The sequence below is a fragment of the Gallinula chloropus genome (assembly GCF_964237585.1).
Source record: "Gallinula chloropus genome assembly, chromosome: 1".
Taxonomy (NCBI): domain Eukaryota; kingdom Metazoa; phylum Chordata; class Aves; order Gruiformes; family Rallidae; genus Gallinula; species Gallinula chloropus.
This window is the reverse complement of record NC_140085.1, coordinates 159,942,589-159,966,124: the sequence shown is the minus strand read 5'-3', so window position 1 is coordinate 159,966,124 and position 23,536 is coordinate 159,942,589. Positions and strand designations below refer to the sequence as shown.

The following is a 23,536-nucleotide window of genomic DNA, read 5'->3' as shown; positions in this document are numbered from 1 at the left end:
GTGGAAGACTCAAGGTACATGTTTTTGCTTAGTGTTCTGTGGCAAACTCTTATTTTAAGGTTGAGCCAGATAGTCAGGTGAAGACTGGTGGTACACTTTTTTAATTGCTACTTAATCTCTCTAACCTAGGAAGATTCCTGCTTATTAATTTTTAAGGGCTCTGCTTAATTGGTTTTGTACAGAGGGGGAGGGGGATTATTTTAGTGTAGAGAATCCCTCCCAACTGAAACTGTGCTATAGACAACATTATTATGGTCCCTTATGATATAAATGAATACTGAAGGGTTTTGTTTCATAGTAATTGAGTTCTATATTAAATTTTATAGCTGTCTACTCCCACATCATCTTCTGGATCAATTTAAAATGCTCTGATCAAAGGAAAAAGTACATGTGCAGCTGCTGAAGGAGGAGATGTATTTTTAATGCTTACATTTTGCTAAGTATGAGGGACCATTTTTAACTTGCATTATCTACAGAAAAATGGCTTATGCAAAAGTCAAATCTTCCTTCTACTTTCTTCTTACATTTAACTTGGTTTCAAATGTTTCTGGGAGTGTACCAGCTTTATAAAGGTATACTAAGTTCGAAATATGGGGGTTTTTTTCTTGCTGAAAGGCTTTTACTAATTGTTTAGAAACCTATAAAATTCTGACATAATAGGATTTGATGTCACAATTTGTTGCTAATAATTTAATGGTAACTATATAATCATCTTTTGGTTTTCTGAGTACATAAATCATTTGTGGTAGCACCTTTTGCTGTCTATGTATGCCACAGTTTTATTTCAGACAGCTGAAGTCTACATGTAGTATTATTGTGTAATGGCTCTTCTACACATAGAGAGTATAAGCATCATTGATTTATATGCAGATAGGCTAGGGAAAAAAATTACCCATATTCCTGATTAAGTGCAGTCCGCAGGTCTTTTGTGGACAGCAGTTGCTAGTTTGCAGACATAACTGTCTTGCTGTCATTTGTGTGAGATTTCTGAAATGCTGACAAGCCCACAAACACATCTCCCAGCCCAGCTGGCTGTCGGTCTGAGCTGCTCACTTCTACTCTTCTGCTGTGGAGATCAGTGGGGTGTACGCATATCAAGTCTACCTTCCACATGCCACTTGCTGTTGTAATTTATTTATTTTATGCATTACCAGGGCTAAAAGCAAGATGGTTTTGCCTCCTCAAGGAATTAAAAGATTCACTATGTCCTGTTTGTCAATATTTTTATTATTCCCTGTTATGTACTAGGCACCAATGATAATGGCTCCTATCATCTCTAACAGATTGTACTGATAAGCCGTGGGTGAATTATTTCACAATGTCATCATCAGTTGACAGAGAACAAGCTTTAAAACCATTCATTAGCATCATGACTTATTGATATAACTGAACTATGTCACACAGAATACCTGTCAGAATAACTCAGCTGTATAGAGCCTACAAATGAGTATGATATTAGACTGGCGTGATATGTGAACAGAAACAAAGGGTTTTTTAACTTATTTCTGACTCTCTTATTTCCTGCTGCAATATTGTTTTGTCTTTTTCAGAAAAGATAATTGGAGAGATACAAAGTAGACATGATTGCATTGTGAGATCCTCTCATATATGAGACAGGACAACTTGAGATTTTCCCTTTATCTAGCACTGCTTGTATATGTATCCTCCGAACAGTCACGGTCCCAATGAGTTTGTACAAATTCTAACATGAAACTTTCAGATGAGTGATTTATTTGTATCATTGGACAACAGCTTCCATTTCATTTAAACGAATGTTTCCCTTGCTGCTTGATCATCTACTTCTTCACAAAAATGTGGATTAGTGGTGTCTCTGAAAATGTCATAAAACTGTGGAAAGAACTTCAAATTTGAAAAGTGGTAGAAATTAATCCTGTAACTATTTCCTTAATATATGTACTATCTTCTTCTGTTTTTATTTTCCAAACTCTAAGCAGCTCCATCCGTGTTGCGTGGTAAACACACACATGGTGCTGAGCTGAACAGAACATATTTTTGAACTGTCACGGGAACTTATCCAATTTATAAAATGGTGTATGAGAGGCTCAACTATCATGTCAAAATAGAAAATATTTTCGTTCTCAAGCAGTACACAATCATTAGAAATTATTTTTAAAAGTTAGTCTGTAACCAAAATTAAGACCTCAAGCTGACCAATAGTCAGACAGTTCTCTGAGGGGAACTGAATGATTCTATTTTCCCAAGTTAATTTGTTCATTTTTCATACAACCAAATAATTGTACAGATAAAACAGAATCATAGAATATCCTGAGTTGGAAGGGACCTGTAAGGATCATCAAGTCCAACTCCAAGCTCCATACAGGTACAGCCAGGTCAGAGCATGGGACTGAGTGCATCGTCCAGGCGCATCCTGAACTTGGTCAGCTCGGTGCTGTAACCACTTCCCAGAGGAGCCTGTTTCAGTGCCGGACCACCCTCTCAGTAAAGAACCTCTTCCTAACATCCAACCTAAACCTCCCCATGTCACATCTTCATACTGTTCCCTCGGGTTCTATCACTGGTCACCAAAGAGAGGAGATCAGTGCGTGCCCCTTTGCTCTACCTCATCAGGAAGCCATAGGGTGCAATGAGGTCTCCCCTCAGTCTCCTTTTCTCCAGGCTGAACAAACCAAAGGCCTTCAGCCTGTGGTCATAAGTCTTCCCCTCCAGACCCTTCACCATCCTTGTTGCCCTCCTCTGGAAACTCTCCGGTAGTTTTATATCCCTCTTGTACTGTGGCGTCCAAAACTGCACACAGCACTTGAGGTGATGCTGTACCAGCACAGTGTAGAGCAGGACAGTTACCTCCCTGGACTGACTGGCCATGCTGTGCTTGATGCACCCCAGGATACAGCTGGCCCTCCTGGCTGCCTGGGCACACTTCTGGCTCATGTTTAACTTGTTGTTGACCAAGACCCCCAAATCCCTCTCACCATGGCTGGACTCCAGTGCCTCATCCCCCAGTCTGTATGTGTATGCGCTTGAGGGGTTTTTTGCTTTAAGGGAAAATTTAGTGCTGTGTGCTACAACGAGGAAAGTCTCATTGAAAACTTAGTCAGCTCACAGGGTGTTCTTGGAGATTTCAAAGCCAGGAGCAAAAGAATTATATTTTAGCAACAGGTTTGGATGTCTTTGACTCCCCAGATGACCAGAATTTATTTCCAACTGAATCAGCTCTGTCTAGTTTTTTGATATCATTTTACAGCAAAAGTACATACCTTATCAGATGCCTTAATTGCTGTGCATCACTTCTTAACAGTTTTAAATTTTAGGACTCATGCAGCCACGTATCTACTCATAACTGAACTGGTCTTCCTTACCAATAGAGACAAATAGGTGGCTCTAGAATACAATCTATCTCATCCTATAGATAAGCCTAAAGAATGTCAGAGGAGGGACCTTAGAGATTCCCATTTCTTTCTGCTGACTAGAAGTTATCAAGATAAGTAGCTCAGATGCAAATACCTATAATTCATTGACATGATTCCTGACTATCAGAAACCTCTTCCATTTGATTCTTAAATCTGTGATTGAACGATATAGCAGAAACAGTTAGAGGCATGGTTATTAACATTCAAACATCTCCTTAAAGCAGTATTAGTCCTGTTGCACAAGTAGGTCTTCATGGATCTTACACAGCAGCTCACTCGAGTCCACTCACATGAGGTGCTGGAAATTATCAAGGGAAAGAAGAAAGTAGCTTTATCATGCTGCTGGTGGGTACGAGAAAGCAGCGTGTGAGTCAGCACTGATGGTGAGTCACATCCACTGACCATCCACTGAATTACTTTCGCTGAAATCAGTTCTCTGGATAAACCACCAATTTATCCACTCAGAAAAACGTAGCAATAGGGAATGTAATGTACCTCTAATAACCTGGTAAAATAATTTTGCTCATGATGGCATCACTGATTACTGTAATACAGCTTTTTCTATAATATCATCTGAACAGCCTACCACATGAAATGTCTTATAAAGTGAAAACCATTCCAGAAGATGTTGATAATTTTTAAATTCTTCCTTAATATCATGCTCTTTCACCTGCAGATCTGTGAAGTATAAGGAGAAATGAGACAAAATGATTTGTCTGCAGTTTTCATTTTCGGTCATGGTGTTTAATTTGCTTCAGCTGTAACTTTTGTCTTATGTTTTCATTGATACTGAGAGGGTTTACTGATCATTAACACTTCATAAGTAACAGTCCATGTCCTAAAAGTCAGAGAATAACAACTTTTGTAGATAGAAGCTCAGAATTGCCAGAGACTGGAAATGCAGAGTGGTGTAGTACAAATAATTTGCTGTAGAACCCAACCTTAGCTTATTTTTCAGCAGAGATTTTATTTAAACATGTCAATTGAAGTATTAAATACACATTTCATTCTTTAAAGAATAAAACAAACATTGCTGTTTTGTACTGTCATGAAACAGCCAGACTAGTAACCAATTGATACTGTTGTCAGTACAAACCAGAATAATGTTCATGCATGTATACAGGAATTCTTGCAGGTTGGTGAATTCTCTTCCATTCCACATCTTCCTTGGTATGCTTTGGGATATTGGGTTTGCATGGCAAGGTTTTGAGAGCGCTGCAGGGGTGGCATCTGTGAGAAGCTGCTAGAAGCTTCCCCAGCATTTGTTAGAGCCAATGCCAGCAGACTCCAAGATGGAGTGAAGCTCATCAGAAATTGTGGTAGTGCTTCTGTGATAATGTATTTAGGAAGGAGAAAAAGTTGCTGCCGGAGAAAGGAGTGAGAATATGTGGGAAGAACAACTCTGCCAGTACCAAGGTTAGTGAAGAAGGAAGAGGAGAGAGCGGAGCTGCAGGCACTGGAGCAGAGATTCCCCTGCATCCCATGGAGAAGACATGGTGAGGCAGGCTGTCCACCCTCAGTCCACGGAGGTCCATAGTGGAGCACTTATCCATCTGCAGCCCCTGGAAGACCTCACACTGAAGCAGGTTTATGCCCACCCAATGGAGGCTGTGACCCCTTAAGAAGGTCACACTGGAGCAGGCTTTCTTGCAGAATGTATGACTGCGTGGGGAACCCATACTGGAGCAGTCTGGTCCTGAAGGTCTGCACCCTATGGAAAGGAATCTTTCAGGAGCAACTGGTAAAGAACTGCAGCCTGTGGGAAGGACTCGTGTTGGAGAAGTTGTTGAGGGATTGAGATATATATGTTTCTCTTTCATTATTATTATCATCTATTTATGCTTGTAGCTATGCTGCTTCATGGATGAGTAAAATGGGCAAAGAACATTAGTAAAGATTAGTCATGTAATGTGACTTTGTTCTTTATTTTAACTACCTAGACAGAAAGAAAAGTGCAAACTATCATTCTGGGGTTTAATTCATAGAATCGTAGAATCATAGAATCATAGAATGGTCTGGGTTGGAAGGGACCCCAAGGATCATAGAGCTCCAACCCCCCTGCCACAGGCAGGGCCACCAACCTCCAGGCCTGGATCTACACAAGGCTGCCCAGGGCCCCATCCAGCCTGCCCTTGAACACCTCCAGGGACGGGGAATCCACTACCTCTCTGGGCAGCCTGTTCCAGCACCTCACCACTCTTTCTGTAAAAAACTTCCCCCTAATATCTAATCTAAACCTTCCCTCCTTCAGCTTTAGTCCATTCCCCCTTGTCCTGCCATTATCTGCTCTTTTAAAAAGCCGAATCCCCTCCTGCCTATAAGCTCCTTTCAGGTACTGGAAGGCTGCAATGAGGTCCCCCCGCTGCCTTCTCTTCTCCAGGCTGAACAAGCCCAGTTCCCTCAGCCTCTCTTTGTAGGGCAGGTGCTCCAGCCCTCTAATCATCTTTGTGGCCTCCTCTGAACCCTCTCCAACAGTTCCACATCCTTCTTGTATTGGGGGCCCCAGATCTGGACACAGTACTCCAGATGGGGCCTCACGAGGGCAGAGTAGAGAGGGACAATCACCTCCCTGTCCCTGCTGGCCACTCCTCTCCTGATGGAGCCCCGGATACCATTGGCCCTACGAGCTGCAAGAGCACACTGCTGGCTCATGTCAAGCTTCTCATCCACCACAATCCCCAAGTCCTTCTCAGCAGGGCTACTCTCAAGAAGCTCTTCTCCCAGTCTGTATCTGTGTCTGGGATTATTCCGTCCCAAGTGCAACAGCTTACACTTGGCAGTGTTGAACCTCATTAGGTTCACCTGGGCCCATCTTTCCAGCCTGGGTGAATTTTGCTCCCATTTTTTATCTTAGAAATGCCTGACTTGTTTGCTTAATTTTCTGATGATGATTTAAATCTATAACGAGATGTTAGCAAGACATGCATTTTTTGAAGGCCAGAAAACCCTAAATAGTTTTTTAACAAGTCAAGTTGATAGTGTTCATAACTCTGCTAGCAAAGATTGCATCAAAGGACAAGAGCCAAGCTTTTGCTCCTGTAGTCACTTGGGAACAGGAATAGCTGGAAAGAAAAGTAATCACGTATGACAGAACTCATGTGAGAACCTGAGTTGAGGTGTTTTAGCTACAAAAGGCACTCCCAGAGATAAAGCAAGATTTTTACAGCCCAGAATATTGTCTTTAATAATGAAACAGATTAGGAAAAGGATATTTGTTGAGGGACAACTACATTTAGCAGCTGTATCTCTATTGCTAAATAAGAAGTGGATCAGAGTTGAGAGCCCACACAGCTTCATGTCCCCCTAGTGCTTACAATTAGCCTCTTTAATAAAAGACTTACCTTAGGGAGAACTGGTTGGAATAATCCAAAACAAATGTAAGTTACAAAGATTGAGAAATATCAACATTCAGTATTCCATTCCCTGGTTCTCTTTATTCAACACTGTAAATATCCCCAAAAGCTGTATCTGTTGTATTAAAAGAAATTGGTCAAGAATTGCAAGTGTCCTACTTTCAGAGCAGAATAACCACATCCAGGCTGCCTGCTGCAGAACACACAAAATGGTAATGATAAACCATTCAGTGCCACAACAACTGAACAACTACTAAGTAGCAGAGAGACGCAACAATAGCCTAAGAAGATACCTCATCTGGTAAGCCTGGCAATAGAATGAATTTTTTAGCACATACTATAATAAAATACAGAGAAATCTAAATTTGCAAGTCTAAATATTGCATTACATGCATATTGGAAGATAAAATATTCTGTTCTGTAAAATAATTGTGGGTGTCCTGGATAGCCAGAAGACCATGAATTATCAAGACTAGTGTTCTAGCCAAAAATTTTAATGGGATATCTTTGGGGACAGAAATAGGAATATGAAGTCAGATTAGGGATGTTATATTACTCCTAAATCCAGTTCTTGTTTCCTCTGTTCAGAAAGGATAACACAGAAGTAAATTCTATTATAGTGATTAAAAAGGAAAAAAAAAACACTTTTGTTTTTTAACCAAGGAGCTCATTCTTTAGTGCACAAAAAAAATCCCCCACCTGAAGAATTTATTTTATCAGCCTCGTAAGCACCTTCTTGCAAGGACATATTTCACAGATTTGTGTAGCAGGCCAAAGCATATGAAAACAGCAAATGAATCAAACTTATATTTACACGTTCATATTAATCAAACAAATCTATATTATCAATATCATACATTTTAAAACCTATGAGGGTTGTTCTACATCAAAAAAAAATATTAACAGTTCTGATCAGGTTCTTTAAAAAAGTGTATGTCCTGGATTAAACAGTTTCTGGTCTTAAAACATGAATTAATTCAGAGGTTCACTGACAGGATATGCAGGAGGTTAGACTAAATAATCAACATGATTTCTTCTGTTTCTCAAAACTATGAATTCATATAAGTAAATGTGGTTTAAATAAGAAGACTTTTTTACTTTCTTGTGCTTGCAGGAAGTTACAAGTGATTTCATCTCTCGTGAGGGATGAACACTGAAAGGCAGGGGAGCTTATGTTTACACTATTGATACTGATGTGATATTGGTTCTCTTTCAACTAAAATCTAGTATCCTATTTACTTACCTTACACATCATATACCTTCAAGGGAAACATTGATTTTCTATGATTTTTTTTTATTCTTTTTTCAATAAAAGTATCTAGATGATACTCTGTTGCAGTCAATGTGATCTAAGCTCAGTCATATTTCTTCTCTTTCATTTATGTCTGTATCATAAGTACTTGTGGAGGGAATCCCAAAGGAGCCTAGCAGTGAATCCAATTTACCTGATGAACTCAAACCTAGAAGAATTATTTCCAGAAATGTAGCTATTTTTAACTCTTTCAAATGAGAGAAAAAAAACTATGCTGAAGTTTATTCCTCTGCTTATAATTACATGCCTCAGTCTTCAAGAATATAGCATTTCTCTTTAGTGACCTCATTAAAAAAAAGCTACTCATGCCTCTGCAGGGCAGAATCTCTTGCAGGGTTTCATTTCCAATAATTTAAAAGATCTTTAACAAAAATGTTTATTCTAAATTAGAAGTTCACTTATATTGAGGGGCAGTGTTTAGATAACTAGTATTACAACTCTTTTAGTCCCTCATGATCTTGTCCTGTGTTTTTTAAATAAAAAGCTGTAGGTTTTTTTGTGGAGTGCACCAGCAAAATTTAATTTTTTTGCTCTTTTGGTGAAACTTTCAAAGAGAGAATGAGGTTTCAAATCAGCTATAGCCTTTACATCCCTGAGATGATGCAGAAAGTACATGCAACACACACACTGCTAGGTCAAACCCACTGCTTTGTGCCCAGGATTCAAGGTTAAAAGTCTGCTTCAAATCTGCAGACTCATTCTACTCCATAAAGTCACCAACCAAACAGCAGCCTGGAATTCGCATGGAAGTAACACGACATTTCCCTCCAGTCTAAGCCAACTCATCTGAACACAGAAAGAAATAGACATTCCTTCTGCTCACTGAACTTGAGCAAGAATCAGTAAGGTGGCTGTGAACCAGCGCTGCACCACACATCCCTAATTTGCCCTTTGTGCTTTTCTGGTACACCTTTACTACCTCAGGAGCAAAATAGCTGCTGCTTGAGTAATAGGAATTATCTCAGCTTATTTATTATACTACCACTTCAAAATGCAGACTGTAGTTCTGTGGCATTCAAAACCACTTAGTAAGCAAACAAAACTCTCACAGAAAGCTAATTCCTAAATTAAGTAGAAATTACTGATAATTTTCACTGAAGGTACAGTTCAACAAAGCCAGGTTGTGGGCCCAAGCACTAGCATACACTGTCCGTTTTGTTTTGTCATAGCACGTTTCCTGGCCACCACAGATCTGAACTGACCCGAACTGACCTGCATTTTGAGCCTTAGCATAGTCTAAAGACAGTGATGTAGAAGGGGATACATGTTCTTAGCTGAAAAAAAGTATATTAAAAGTGTCTCTATACTATGGAAATTTTTGGCAGTAACGCGTGTTTGAAAATCTCTCTTGCTGGATGTTTGTTCCTACATTTATGCCGCAGAACTCAGGGATAAAGAGTACCCTGTAATAAAACTGGCTTTGGAGCTGTTTTGTGATTTGAACTGGGTCAAAAATAAGGAAAGTATCCTGTTTAACTTGGAGAAGTTCATTAAACTGGTTGTGGGGTTTTGTTTTCATAAATGCTTCTTTGACAGAAGTATGGCATGGATTATACAATGAGCAGGGAGTAGGGCAGCCATACAAAGGAACCTTTTTTTTGTCTCAGCTAAGTAGTCTTTCAGGTATTATATGCAAGTCTAATACAGCTTTTGGGTTGAAAGTGTTGCATAAATTGGTTCTGCTGATTCATTGGTGAATGGCGTTCTCCTGTTACAGTATTGAAAGTAGCTTTTATAAAGCTGCTGAGATATATCTGAGTGATGTCTTTGGAGTAGTGATGAAAATATTTTTTTGCTGGGCACTGTACAGCACTTAACAAATCAAGTAGTCTGGGAAGTGACTCCATACTCCATAAATAAACTGAGTATATTGTCCAAAAACATGAACCAATTATCTTGCTTGAACAATAAAGCAAACACATTTTTGAAGCTATGAAAATGAGTCTGTTTCAGAGTAATTAGCAGATTCAGGAGAAAATCCACCTGATTATTGAATTAAAGAATCTGAGCCAGTGAAGTTTTGAGCAGTGTAAAGGAGTCACAGAATGTTAGGGGTTGGAAGGGACCTCTGGAGATCATCTAGTCCAAGTCCCTGCCAGAGTAGGATCACCTAGAGCAGGCTGCACAAGTGCAATTTATGACCCTGATATTTTGGACTGGATAAAGTTGTAAGAATTCTTAACATTTTTTGAAACCTGTTTCTCTCGATATTGTAAAGTTTATATGCATCAGACCTAAACTGATCTGAATCTACATGGGGCAGAAGACACATTGTGTCCGTAGGTATGATGGTCCTACCCCTTAGTGTTTAAAAAGCTGGTTGACAGTATTTGTTACATATGATAAGTGAGAGAGCTGAATATTATTCTTATGATTTCTCAGCTCAGCTCAACAGAATGGAGAAATGAGTTAAACTTCGAGATTTCTACCTATTATATTATAGACCATGCTGGCATTGTTGGCCATGCCTATAGTGATAAATAAAAAGGAGCCAGAGAACGCACTTGTGGTCTGGATTTCAATTGCCTACACAGCTTAGGCCAGTATCATCTATCCCTCTGCTTTTTTTATGTCACCCTTATTAGTTCTTCCACAACAATACCTGGGTGTGATGCAGGAAATCGTTATCTCCTGGCTAGCCCTGTCTCGAACTGTACTAGCCTGGTCTGCTGCTCTCTGGTCAGGCATTTGATACTGTCCCAACACATCTTTTCCTTCAATTAAAACCAAAAGCATGTTTTGGATTCACCAATACACAAGTGCAGCACAGTTCTCATACAATTCCAGATATTTCAGAATGAAAAACCCACAGAAAATAAATATATATTAAGGCCATGAGGACACCACATTGGTCTTGAAAAGATCCAGGCCTGTGGCTACATAGCGTGGATGTTGGCTGTCTGCTCTAAAGGGGATTAGCCTGGAGTGAGGACTTGTCCGTATCCATTCCAACTGGTCTCTAGTACAGGAATTGGTGCCTCATTTTTTAAAATGTAGCAATAAAGACAGAGGCTTTATTTTTTTTTTTGGTTAAAAATGAAGCATACATCTCCAGATACAACTCTCTTAAATCTGTCTGTAAGCCAGAAAAAAAATACCAGAATTCTCAATCTGTGGATCCTGGAGTTTTCTTTTCAAATCAGATAATTACTAGAGAGACATAAATGAAATTTTGAGTACTCACTGAAGTTCTTCATCTGTACCAATAATTTGCATACTGTATCTTCTCTTCAGCTGTTGCAGGGCAAATCATTTCCTAAATATGATAAATGGGATCTCCGACAAACAGGCAGTGGTGGAGGTGTAGATGAACAAATCAGTGGGGAATGTGATGATGAAGATGGTTGCGGAGCATCAGGAAGTGGAGAAGTCAAAAAAGTCCTGAAAATTTCAGACTGTAAGTCCATGATTCTGTTTCCTTTGTGCATTTAAATAGTGAATTGGCATGTTTTCCACTAAGAAATGCCACAGAATTATCTTGGGAAAGCTGTGGAAAAGTTGTCTGTACGTTTCCATGAATTGCAGGAATGTGACTGCAATTATAAGATTCTATGAGCATGGTGTGACTATCAGTTTCATTGCAACACATGTTAATACATGTTTGGCCTAATGTCAACAGGACTCAATACAGTATTTTAGTCAAATAAAAGGTGTTACAATGACACATCCCCGTGAGTTACTGCTTAAAAGGTTTGGCAGTTAAGCAGAGAAATTTTTCATGGAACTGTGGGAAAATAAATTGTTTAGTTGTGGTAGCTAAGTTTCATGGACCATTTTTGGAACCAATATACCATAGCCCACTCAACATCACTGCCACCATGATTTCTTAACGCTTCTTTCTACTTTTCCTACTGTTCTGTTTTTCTGTGGTTTGGGTTGGGGTTTTGTCGTGGTTAATTTTTTGTTGATGTTGTTGGGGGGGTTTCTGAACCACATTTGTGACAATTTTCTTCAAAATTTGATTGTGCACTTCAATGGGATGGGACTATGAGTGTGAGCAGTTGGATTGAAGCACAAGAAAGTTAACTACTTCTCTGAATCACGTTGTTATTCTGTATCTCTTACTTGTCCTTCCAGTATAGAAATGTAGGCAGTGATGACAGGAATAGATGCTTGGTATCATCAGAACTGCATTTCTGAATTTTGCCTTTTTTTTTTTCTTTCCACTTTTTTTTTCCATTTTCTGCATTCTGTATTGCAAAATTCAGTACGAATAGATAAGAAGTCAAGGATGCCGTCAGTCCCTGAATTTATTTACACGGAATCCTCTGTACTCCTAGTTTCTAAGCTTAGGTGAGAACCCTGGTCCTTCTTGACCTCATAATCAAAAGGCAACTTACAAATGTGGCCATGGAGAACCTGTCATCTCTGCTTGTCCAATTCTAATTTGAACAACTGGAGAAATTAAACTTTGAGCATCTTGGGGCATGCCTTAGCAGGTCAGTTTGGATTCAGCCCAAAATGCTGTCACACTGATACCTAGTCTACACTTTTCTGAGTCCTGCTATAACTTTTCTAGATGAGATTTTCAGAGATCTGCAAAAAGACTTGGGCACTTACTTCCTGAGAGTGCCTTTGAAGTTTTAACTTTGAAAGAAGAAGTTAAGAGATGAAATATTTAAACCCAGATGTACTTTGGAATACTGGATATATTATATCTATTTGATAATGACACTCTATGGTATGGAAAGACTGTAAAATAGTCTTAGAATATCACTAGGGCTATTAAGCAAGTATTAAATGATGAAAGAATTGCGAGAATAGTACATTTTCTTTCACCCTCTCCTACTGCATTGCAATTTTCTTCATATTGATATATTTGGTGTAATCTTTTCAAAATGTCAAAAATATAATTAGCCTTCATATTCTTGTTATACTACATGCATTATAAATCTGTAAAATTATAAACTATGTCTTAGGCGTACTGAAGTTTGCAAGTAATGCTGTTTCACTTGAACCTTTTCTAAGATATTCCTTAACAACTATAAGTCTGTACTGTTCAATTATGATTTGTGCATGCATCTTGCGTTACTAGCACCTTCAATGAGATACTGTGATTTTATGGATTTACTGTGGCATGCATTTAATATTTGGAATGCACCTTAAAAGTTATCTTGAATGTATATTAGAAAGTCCTAGACAGTACTACTTTGTTCTGGGGTAGCACACGTGATACTGACATGGACTTTATGTCCAATAGAACTATTAAAATATTCCAGTCACGAAGAATTTTGTTACCATATGCGTCAGGCAAATATTTTTCTTCAAAAATCACTTAAGTCATTTAAGATAAATGAAACAGCTTCTTTTGCACCATTGTGATACACCAGTAGGACTTAAGGAATTAAAAGTTAAATTGAAAATTAAAAAAGTAAAATATATATTTTAGTAAGCAAACAAAACTATCTTATGATTTTACATTAATAACTGGAATTAAAAACTAAAAAATCAACATCACGATTTAATGCAGTGTCACCTTAGCTTCAGGTGACATATAAATTTCAAGTTAAGTCAGATCCTGAACTTGTTTTTAAACTGAAAAGCTGGATTTGCTCTGAAGCTATTGCATACTGATCTCTGAAAAGCATGGCTGAACTTCAGCTAATCCTAGAGGTTGACTACAGTATATTTGATCCTCAATGTTATCTTGTTAGTTCCTGTGCTTTTTGTGCATTGAAATTCTTTTTGTTGTTGTTGTTGTTGTATACAAATAGCCAGAAATGTCCAAGGACTCTTCTATATTTAGCCATGGTTTGTAGTTTATCATAGATGTCATGGAAGACCAACAAAACTGGATTTGTTGCATAGAAACTCACATTCACAGTCCTAAGTAAATGGATACAAAAAAAGAAGAAAAAACACGCTTGCAGTGTGGACAAGATAAAAAAGAATTGCTCAAATCGAATGCTTCATAAACTTCTGATCTGCAAACACTTGTAATCTTGCTCAGAAGTCAAGCTCAAGAATTGCACAATTTTACTTTGCTTCTTCTGTTATATATCAGATCAGTGTTTAGGTTTTCCACTGTTACGTGCTGCTTTTAGGAATTATAAGACACAATGGACTGAGGTGGTTAATGTCCACATAGCAACTTAGAAATCATAGCAGAAGAAAAATTAATCATGAAAAATAGTAGTGGTCCAGTATTTCATTGTTTTAACTTTCAATTTGTGAAAAACAGTAAGAAAACTAAAGACAGGAGACATAAATAAGGCAAGGCAAACAAAACATAAATGTGGGTTATCGTACTCTTTCTCGATAGTACAAAGACTTAGTATTCAAACTATTTTGTTGAATGGGTGGCATATACATATAAAGGACATGAATGGCACCAGGACTGAACTGAAGCACCAAATAATTTGAAAGTCAACTTCAATTTTTACAGCTTTAAACACATACTTTTGTTAAGGTCATTTTGTCTGAGAACTTTTGAGTAAAAAATAAGGTAAAAAAAAAAGTTAAAAGCATTCAAGAAGTTCTAGTAAACTCCAGAAACAAGGTAGACACTTTCTTGTTGTAGATAATCATTATTATAAGATTTTATAATGCACTTATGAAGCTCAGAAAAGAACTGTGACTTATACAACAGATAATTATTTCTTTTTAATGTGTCACATTAAAATAGGTGAGAAAAGATCATTTACGGAGTCTAATAACATACACATTTCAACTGTATTCATTATGCACTTAAGTAATTCAATTTACCTTATATTCTTTTGATACATGGAGTAGTACAGATAGTATTATTTTTCCTCCCCAAAGAAACATTTTTTAATCTTTTTCTCTGGATAACTTTATGTTCTCTCATAATCAGACAGTAAAGAAAAGTATAATGGTAACTCTTTTGTATTATAACAGAGTCTGGAGGTCCTAGCCAAAGCCCAGGTTCCTTTTTGTTACCTGTTCCGGGTATTTTCCCAACCAAACGGCATTTTCATAATACAAATAGGCTTATAAAATATGATACAGAAGTAGCCCTTTTAAATACATTGCTTTGTGTAAAAATAAGAAGTGTGGAGACACATCCACCTTTTCTGGGGCAGTGTCATTGCTTTCTGAACGTGTGTATGATTCTCAGACCTGGAATGAACAGAGGGGAAGGGAGAAGATATGTTTCTACCAAAGTAAATTTCTATCAATTTTATGACCACATAGCCTCGGAAGTCAAAGTTGACTTATGCCTACACTCAGTGTTACAGATGTAAGAATTGTTTTCGCTTAAGTGTTGGAGACTGACAAATGTGTGGTGACAGGCTGTAGGCTTTGGTAGGCCAATGAAGAGATTTGGTATTTATGACTCAGAAGTGATAGCCCTGTTATTACACTAGTGTTTAAATTATGTTGTATTTAGAAAAATTCTGGTTTTCATAACAGTTAATCTGTACATTACATTCAATGTTTCAGAGTTCTACAATTGTGCTGACTGCTTCTCTCTTTGTAAGTACTTTTAAAATATAGCAAATTGATGCTGTTACTTGAAGGAATGGTACTAGAAAGGATAGCATACTTTAAATGTATAAAATAAACAGTAGTATAAACTCTTGACACTTCATTTGCTAGTTTTATTCTACTCTAACCCAGGAGCTCCCACAGGACTATTTCACGTGTCACAATGAATTACCTCCTCAAAACCCCTGCAGAATGCAAGAGGTAATAACAACAAATACTTATCACCTATATATTGATTTGAATCTATTGTCAAATAGCTTTGTGAGGAAGGACTAATCCTGATATCAGTCCTTTGAGGTACTTAGTACCATCTATCAAAATTCTCATGAGACTTAACAAGACCACTGGTTTTCTGAAATGTGCTTTGCCACTGCTTTGTCTTTCTTGTATCGTTTTAACATGAAACACTTTTTTTTTTTTTATTACAGCCAGAAGTCTCCTAGTTCAGGGTTCATATAAGTAGAAATATCAAGCATGTCTTTGTGCTTATGGTACATACAAGCAAATTTCATCTCTCACTTGCTTGACTTTTCTCTCACCTCATATCCATCCTGCCTGAGGAATAAAGGATCCAAAATGCTTTGTCTAGGACTACTTAAACTGCAGATGATTATTTTCTTGTTCAGATTATGCAGTAGAGGGAAAACAGCTTGGAAAAGGCTTTATGTTGTGATCTCCACATAAAAACAATGTACTATGATTCAAAACCAGTCTGTGTCTCTTATGACATGTTATGCTGCATTCTCAAGTCTCAAATACCTTTTCTTCTCTTTCTGCTTCTTCACCCAATTCACTATGCTTATTTTTTCTTTTTTTTTTTTTTAAGTCTAATTCTGATGACATCTTCTGTGACCAACGTTACTTAAAGATAACATGTGTGAAACTTAATTTAGCCTCCCTAATGCAAGGAGAGCAAATCTCACTTAGCTGCTATACCTGGAAATGTGCAAATTCTGTAGAGGCTTTTCCACCTTCCTTCTCACCACTGGCAGGCCTTCCCAGGGCAAAGCAGAGTCTTTTCCTTAATTAGAATAAGAAGAGTAATATAAATTCAGTAATACCATTTCACGTGAATCCAGGTGGAATTAAAAGAAAGTGCAATGGCAACTGAGATCATGCTATTGCTTACATGTATGGATGCTTCTCTCTGTTGGCTCATCAGCCCTAGATGTGCTGGAATTGACTAGTTACTGTTCACTGAAAAAAAACCCCACAAGTCTGAATACAAATCTAACTACACCTTAACACAGGATTTCAGTGAGGCAATGGTCACTCAAAGTACTGGACTGGGACGCAAGAAGAGGAAAAGGCTGTTTTAGGCAGCAAAGGCAAATAAACACAATGATTGCATTTATGCAGAACTATGTTTATGATAAAAATCCACCTGCCATTAGGCACATAGGACTGATATGAATCATTGCAAGACTATATTGAGATAGATTCTCTGAAAAAGTTGAGTATAAAGAATGAGGATTCATGGTCCGAAGTGGAAGTGATATACAGCCATGCAGACTGTCAAATGCTAAATGAAGAGCCCCTGGATTGCTTTTAAACATCTTTTAAAAAGTCATACCCTTTAATCTTGAAACTACCTTTATCTAGATTTTTAATTTAACAGGAAGCAAATTTAAAAATATGAGTATAGAAATAAAATCAATTAAGCATTCTAATAAATTCCTTTTAATGGCCTGATATTCTGCCAAAGTATTTTTGAGAGTTCTGTATTTGAAAAGTTCAGTCTGGATCTGATGATTTAGTTCAGAATATTTCAGTGCTTATACCACAGCTCTTCAGCAATAGGCTTTTTACTGACCAGTGTCTTCAAGTACACCTTTATCCCATTGTAGTGGAAAGCCACTATCTTTGTCTCACAAAGTTTACTTCGATTACTTGTTGATAGAAAGTGGTTACTTTCTATCGAAGTAATAGAAAAATGCACCAAAACTAGTCTCTTGTACATTTCACAGCACCTTCCCTTAAACATTTATTGTCCAATTAAACAAGACAAAAATTAATAAGTAGACAACTCTGAAAGTCATACTGCCAGACTTGCAAATTGTCAACATGTTATCTGGTAACACAGTTAAACTGTTCCAGTGTGCTCTGGGAAACCACTTCTGCTTTTTCAACACCATTCACCTTCTTCAGCTCCAAAAGTAAAGCATTAGAATCCTAACCACTGGGGAAGTGATGTGAAGGGCTTCTCATTACATTTCTGCTGTCTCTGAGTGTTTCAGGATTCAGAGATTTAAGACGACTGGTGGAACACTCCATGTCATGAAAGCAATAAAAACTGTGTTATGATGTTTGCCATCTGTTATGTTGTTTTAAACTCTCATCTGCATACTGTATTATTACCCCAGTAAAGGAAGAGAACCCGTATGTCTGAGTAGGATTTCAGGTTTTATTTTGTTTCTACATAATACCATTCTTACTAATCCACCACTGTTTAATGTGAAGTGCTCTTATTCAGGTGTCTTTTGGAGGACTGCATAACTTCACTGTTCATGTGTTCACACAGTTCAGAACATAACGATTGCATTAAAAATTAATAAGAATTAAAAGAAAATTTCATCTAAATACAGCACAACTTTTAATGCTTTATTTTATACTCAGATTTAATATTGTGTTTGGTGGAGTGGATTAACCATACGTTGTTTAGCTAGAACTGACATTTAATGATGATGTTGGATGTATTTTAATGGAATCAAATGGAGACTTTTTTTAACCATACAAATGTTCTCTGTGTGTATTCCCTGTCTCATACCTCTGTCTGTAGTTGGTGATTTGTTTTTCAGAAAGTATGGCTGAAAGATGATTATGGAAGAAAAGCAGGAAATGAGGAATCTTACAGAATTCATCTGTTTTAAAATGTGAAAAGAGAGGGCCTTGCCCCACTGTAGCATCCACTGTGACTTTTACACTAATTCTAGGCAAAGACACAGAATGTGTTTTTACTCCCCTCTCACCCACACCCAGTTTCACAGGAGTACCATTCAGAATTAAATTTAATTGCCTGCAATGGGAAACATTATGTATTATTCACTGCAGATCTGTTTGAGCAAAGACTGTATCTGTAATTGGCTTTCTGCTCCTCTGTGATCGATTCTGTGTTTTTTCCCCTAAAATTATGTGAAATGAGCAAATGGCACGTTATTCCTCATTCAGTAGGTAACTTGTTGGTTCAAATAACTCAAAAATGCCTGCATATCTGGAAGACCAATTGGAATAATTTGGATTATTTTCCCCTCTCTATCCGAGGAAACAGCTTTAAGGATACCCAAGCTGGAGAGAAGGAAAAGTTCGAAAGAACTGAATGAATCCATGGATATGAGTGAGCTCCAGGAGAGGAGCTAACAGGGGTCTTCCTGTCCTCTTAATTGGAAGCCCAGTATTCTCCAGGGTGATATACTTTTATTACTCCAGTACCACATAAAGTGACTACCTCCTTCAGAATGCAAACTTTCTTGCTATGTATATAACTTAGTAGTTTAAAGGTAGTTCAGGTGATACACAACCTGCATCATACTTTGGCCATACAATACTATACTCTGATTATACTCAGAGAATACCATTTCTCTGATTATTCCAAAAAGGAGTTCCTGGAGAGCTGTAACCTTCACAGGAGAATCCAGATCAGAAGAGGACATACCAGAGTGTATCAACTGTGCTCAAGTTCAAGAGTCATAAATCAGGAGGCAGGAGGGTTTTGTTTTGAAAGTAGCTAAAAACTGAGAAGTAATAATTCAGAATTTGTTCAATGGGTAGGTGGTGTACTACTAACATTTTTGTAAGTGAGAGTAGCTACTTTCCTTTTACTGCTGTAGAAATAAGAAAGCATTTATGTCATACTCTTTTCAGATAAATAGCTATAACATCTGTTATCTTATTTAATTTCCTCAGGAAATATAAAAGGATGAATGAGAAGGCAATATACGTTGGCACTTTGCTGGAAAATTTGTTTCTTTACTGGTAACTGTGAGTGTGAATATACATTGGTTCAAATAAATAATAAATGTTGTAAAAGGATCCAATTTTCTGGTAACTTCATAATTAGTTGTTTTATTATAAAGCAATTCCCATAAAAATATAACCTCATATTATTAATGCAGGTCATTTGTAATAATTACACTGCTCTGATCTGCTGTGTTTTAGACCAGTGGCTGAGCTCATTAAATGGTTTTTGATAACTTAAAACCTTTGAACAGTAATTTTGCCTCTTTGTTTGTGTTTGTGGTAGGCTCTGTCTTAACAATCTTCCTGTTGAGTGTAACATGTTAATACCAGGTAATGCACTGTTGATAAGTACAAAATCTTATATGAACTGATTTTACTTCTGCCTCTGTGTAAATTCCCTCAGCAAATTTTATCTAAACCTTCCCCTTCTTTGTTATTGAAGCAAAGATCTAACCTGACTGTACAGCTTTAATCCATTACTCAGGTTAAAATCATCACTCAAGAAGTACAAATGTTGACTCTCGATGAAAGGTTGTGTTCAGGGGAAAGCTGTTACTCATTTAATAGGAAACAGCTAAAGCCTAAAATTTTTTCCAATGCATAATATGAATATGCATGTAACACCTTTTTGCAAAATATGATACAAGGAAGTTGTCTTGTAACTTTTCTCAGTTTTTACATGTCATTTCAAATGGAATTGTTTTGTTTTTTCTCGCATTGCTTGATGTTATTAGACATCCAGCAGCTTTACCTGTGCAAACTTCACAGCTGGTGAAGGTCTGTGCCTATGAGTCCACAAGCGAATGGTTTTTGTGGAAATCATTTGAACTTGTGTATCATGGAGGCTTTGTTAATGCTTCAACAATTTGTATCACTAAGTATTTCTGTGCCAACACTTGATCATGCTTATAGAAAAATCTTTGAACTTCATGTTTTGATAATAAGTATCTCCTTGCTGAAAGAAAATACTGGTTTATTGAAATGTAAATTTTCCACAGGAATGTACTGATTACAATAAATCTTTCTCTTCAAAAGATTTTCAGTTCCCCAAAAAGACAAGGGAAAGAGAGAAGAGCTCAGATTATCAGTCCTCTTGTGTGAAGATGTCCCTAGAATCCAAGTTAGTATTAGCCTACAAGAACATTATCAATGTGTTATGTGGTATCACCCCAGTTGTGTAATTTACTAATACAGTCGACTTAAATGAACCAGAGGAAAATTGGTTGAGTTTAATACTTCAGAAAGCAGCAATACGTTGAATCCTGTCTTTACCTATTATAAGTCTGTCTCTCTGGTCCAAAGACTCTAATTATTTGCATAGAGTAGAAAAACTAGAGGGAGATAATAATCAGGCTAGGTCTCTGAAGCTGTGGTCAAAGTCATTTAGCTAGCATATAGGGGAAAAACAGAACAACCACTTCACTAGTGACAGACCTGAATTTAGGTCTTGTCCTTAAAAAAAAAAAAAAAGCAAAAAGGTTTATATTTTATCCCATTAACAGATAAGATCTTTGAAAATTTAATCAAAGGAAAAGAAGATGCTGTGTACCACTCAAAATGAGTGCACCTTTAAGTGTTTTTTCATGTAAAACATTAGAATTCTTTATCTACTTGATTAAGTCATTTACCATCTTAGTTACACAAAACCAAGACAAAATATACTGCTTTTTTATGCAATTTCAGGATGATTAGAAAAATAATAAGGCTATCAGACTAATACATGTTACATTTGAAATGCATTATGGTGAACTTCCTGCTAAAGTCAGTGGGCATCATTTCACGGACTTCACAGGAGCTTGCATTTTCCAGACACCACATAATTACATTAGTAGGAGTTCCAAAGTTGTATTGTTTTTAACAGATATTACCTTATAATAATGCCAGTAATTCTGAAGTTAGCAGAAAATTGGATCCTTTTACTGCATCTATTATTTTATGGAACCAATGCCTAACATTACCATTATATTATCAATTATTCATTTATTATATTTCAATGGATAAATACTTCTTATTGTTAATAATAATAATAATAATAATAATAATAATAATAATAATAATAATAATAATAATAATAATAATAATAATAATAATGATGCATGTAGGTTCTGACCATTATATAAAAATGAATTATTTAATGGCATTAAAAAGGATCTAAAAAATATTTTATCTGCCTATGAAAGAATCTGCTGCTTTTTCAAAATGGTGAATCACATCAGACCTTTACTTTCAATCTATTTTTAAACAGATTGTAACCATGATAAATGTCATACTTCTGTATACTCAATGGTAGTTTATAATCAAAGGTAGTTTACAATCAAAGGTAGTTCCTCTGCCTGTCATGTGTCTCCAGTCTTTATTATATTCTTTAAAAAAAAAATCAAAGTGTGTGATCCTCTGAGAGTTGCCTTTGCAACCTGTGCAGAGACTTAAAATAGCTTAATTTTATATTTGCATCTTAATGATTATAACTCAAATGCCTTGAATAATCTGCTTCTCGGTAACTCATGTTTAGACCAATTCTGTAACTTTTAAGTAAAAGACAATGAATTTTTGTTTGTTACAGAAACTCAGCACTACATTTTTCCTGGAAACAATCTATATGGGAGGTATATGTGTATGTTAAACGTGTGAATGTTCAAAAGAGGAATCTGCAGAAGTTTCCCAAAGAATGGTGAATCTATTCCAAAAAGCTCAGCTATTACCTGTATTCTGTGAAGCAATGTATCTGCAGCAACTGAATTTCCTTTTTCTTCTGTTCCTCTAAAGGGAAGTGGTTAGACAACTGTATCATTTCAATCTGGCTGATGATTATGACGACCCTTTTCTAGAATTCGGCTGCTAATCTGCACAATAACCTTTTTTAAAAAAAAAAAAAATTTGCTTTCTAGGAAGAAATTCGTGGAAAATATAGTGCAAGGGAAAAACTGTTCTTTGTGCCCTGATCTTCTTGGAAGGATTCCTCCCTCAATCAGACACCTCATAGTAGGGGTGACACTTAGTTGCCAAGACATGCTGTCTTGTTAGCTGATCATTTCAGGAATCTGCTTCAGTATGTGCTCACTAGTTTCTTTTGACTGTGAACTTTGGATAAACTGTATTCCAAGTGACTGTAGCAGGAGCTAGCCCACATTAAACCCTGTATTATAGATACCTGCATTTAGATAAGTAAATCTGGAGATAAAATCCGCTCTCTGTGTTTTCGAAGGTTGGCTAACTAGAACAACTCTCTGCCAGATGTTGGCCAGTAGCAGTGAGATTAGACATGCTAAACATGAGTCATTTTTCTTACTTGGAGCCCCATTTAGCAGATTCTGCTCAGGGACAGTAGACATGCTTAAGGAAGGGAAAATCTCCTGCTTCACTGTGATTTACCAAGTTGCAGAAACAGAGGGTTATGCCACAGCTCAACAGACACAGAATTCATCAAAGGCATCCTTTGAGGCACAGTAGCACTAGTATTTTTTATGTCGATTCCATTAGGCCTCTGATATCTTTTCTCCCAGTTGGCTTCCTTTCTCAAGTGTAAGTTGCAGGCACTCATCCCCAGGTAACTGCTTTTATAGGAGAAGGTTAAACTAAGGACCCCCTTGAGTAGCTGGTATACTTCTCATTCAGGCATATGATTTGGGCTTGTTAAGAACATTGTAAGCATGGACGTATCATACAGAAATGTGTACTGGGTTTCTGGGAAGGTAATGGACTCTTTGTTTTTATTTTATTATCATCAGTAATGCTCTAAGCATTAAGGATATGGGTCAGTCAATGCCATTTTAATTCAAGGCCAAAAGGTCTTTGAGACTTAGCCTGGAGAAGCAAAAATGTAGCCTCCATAAAAGGTGGTAGTTTGAAATAAAATGCCTAAGAATAAGAAATAAGAATAAGAGAGTAATCCTGAAGAAATAATTTTTGAGGGAAAAAGTCTGCTGAAAAAATGTCTGAATGAATCTGAATGGAGAAGGATGTATGAGAAATAGGCAAAAATGTCCCTTGTTCACTAACTTTATTGTGCCTGTTCCACCATTTCTCTGTTTTTTTCCCCTAACATTTATGGGCTTAAATAGAAATGCTGATGTGTG

At 37.1% G+C, this 23,536-nt stretch overlaps 1 protein-coding gene across 1 annotated transcript in view; it reads left to right on the top strand.

The window, feature by feature from the left end:
• The window catches only part of GPC5 (glypican 5), a gene marked incomplete at both ends in the record, with an annotated part of 701,455 nt that overhangs the window by 375,040 nt on the left and 302,879 nt on the right, over nt 1-23,536 (top strand). The window contains one exon of the mRNA XM_084261927.1: nt 11,289-11,451. Coding sequence (XP_084118053.1) covers nt 11,289-11,451 — 163 coding nt within the window. The remainder of the gene's footprint in view (nt 1-11,288; nt 11,452-23,536) is intronic.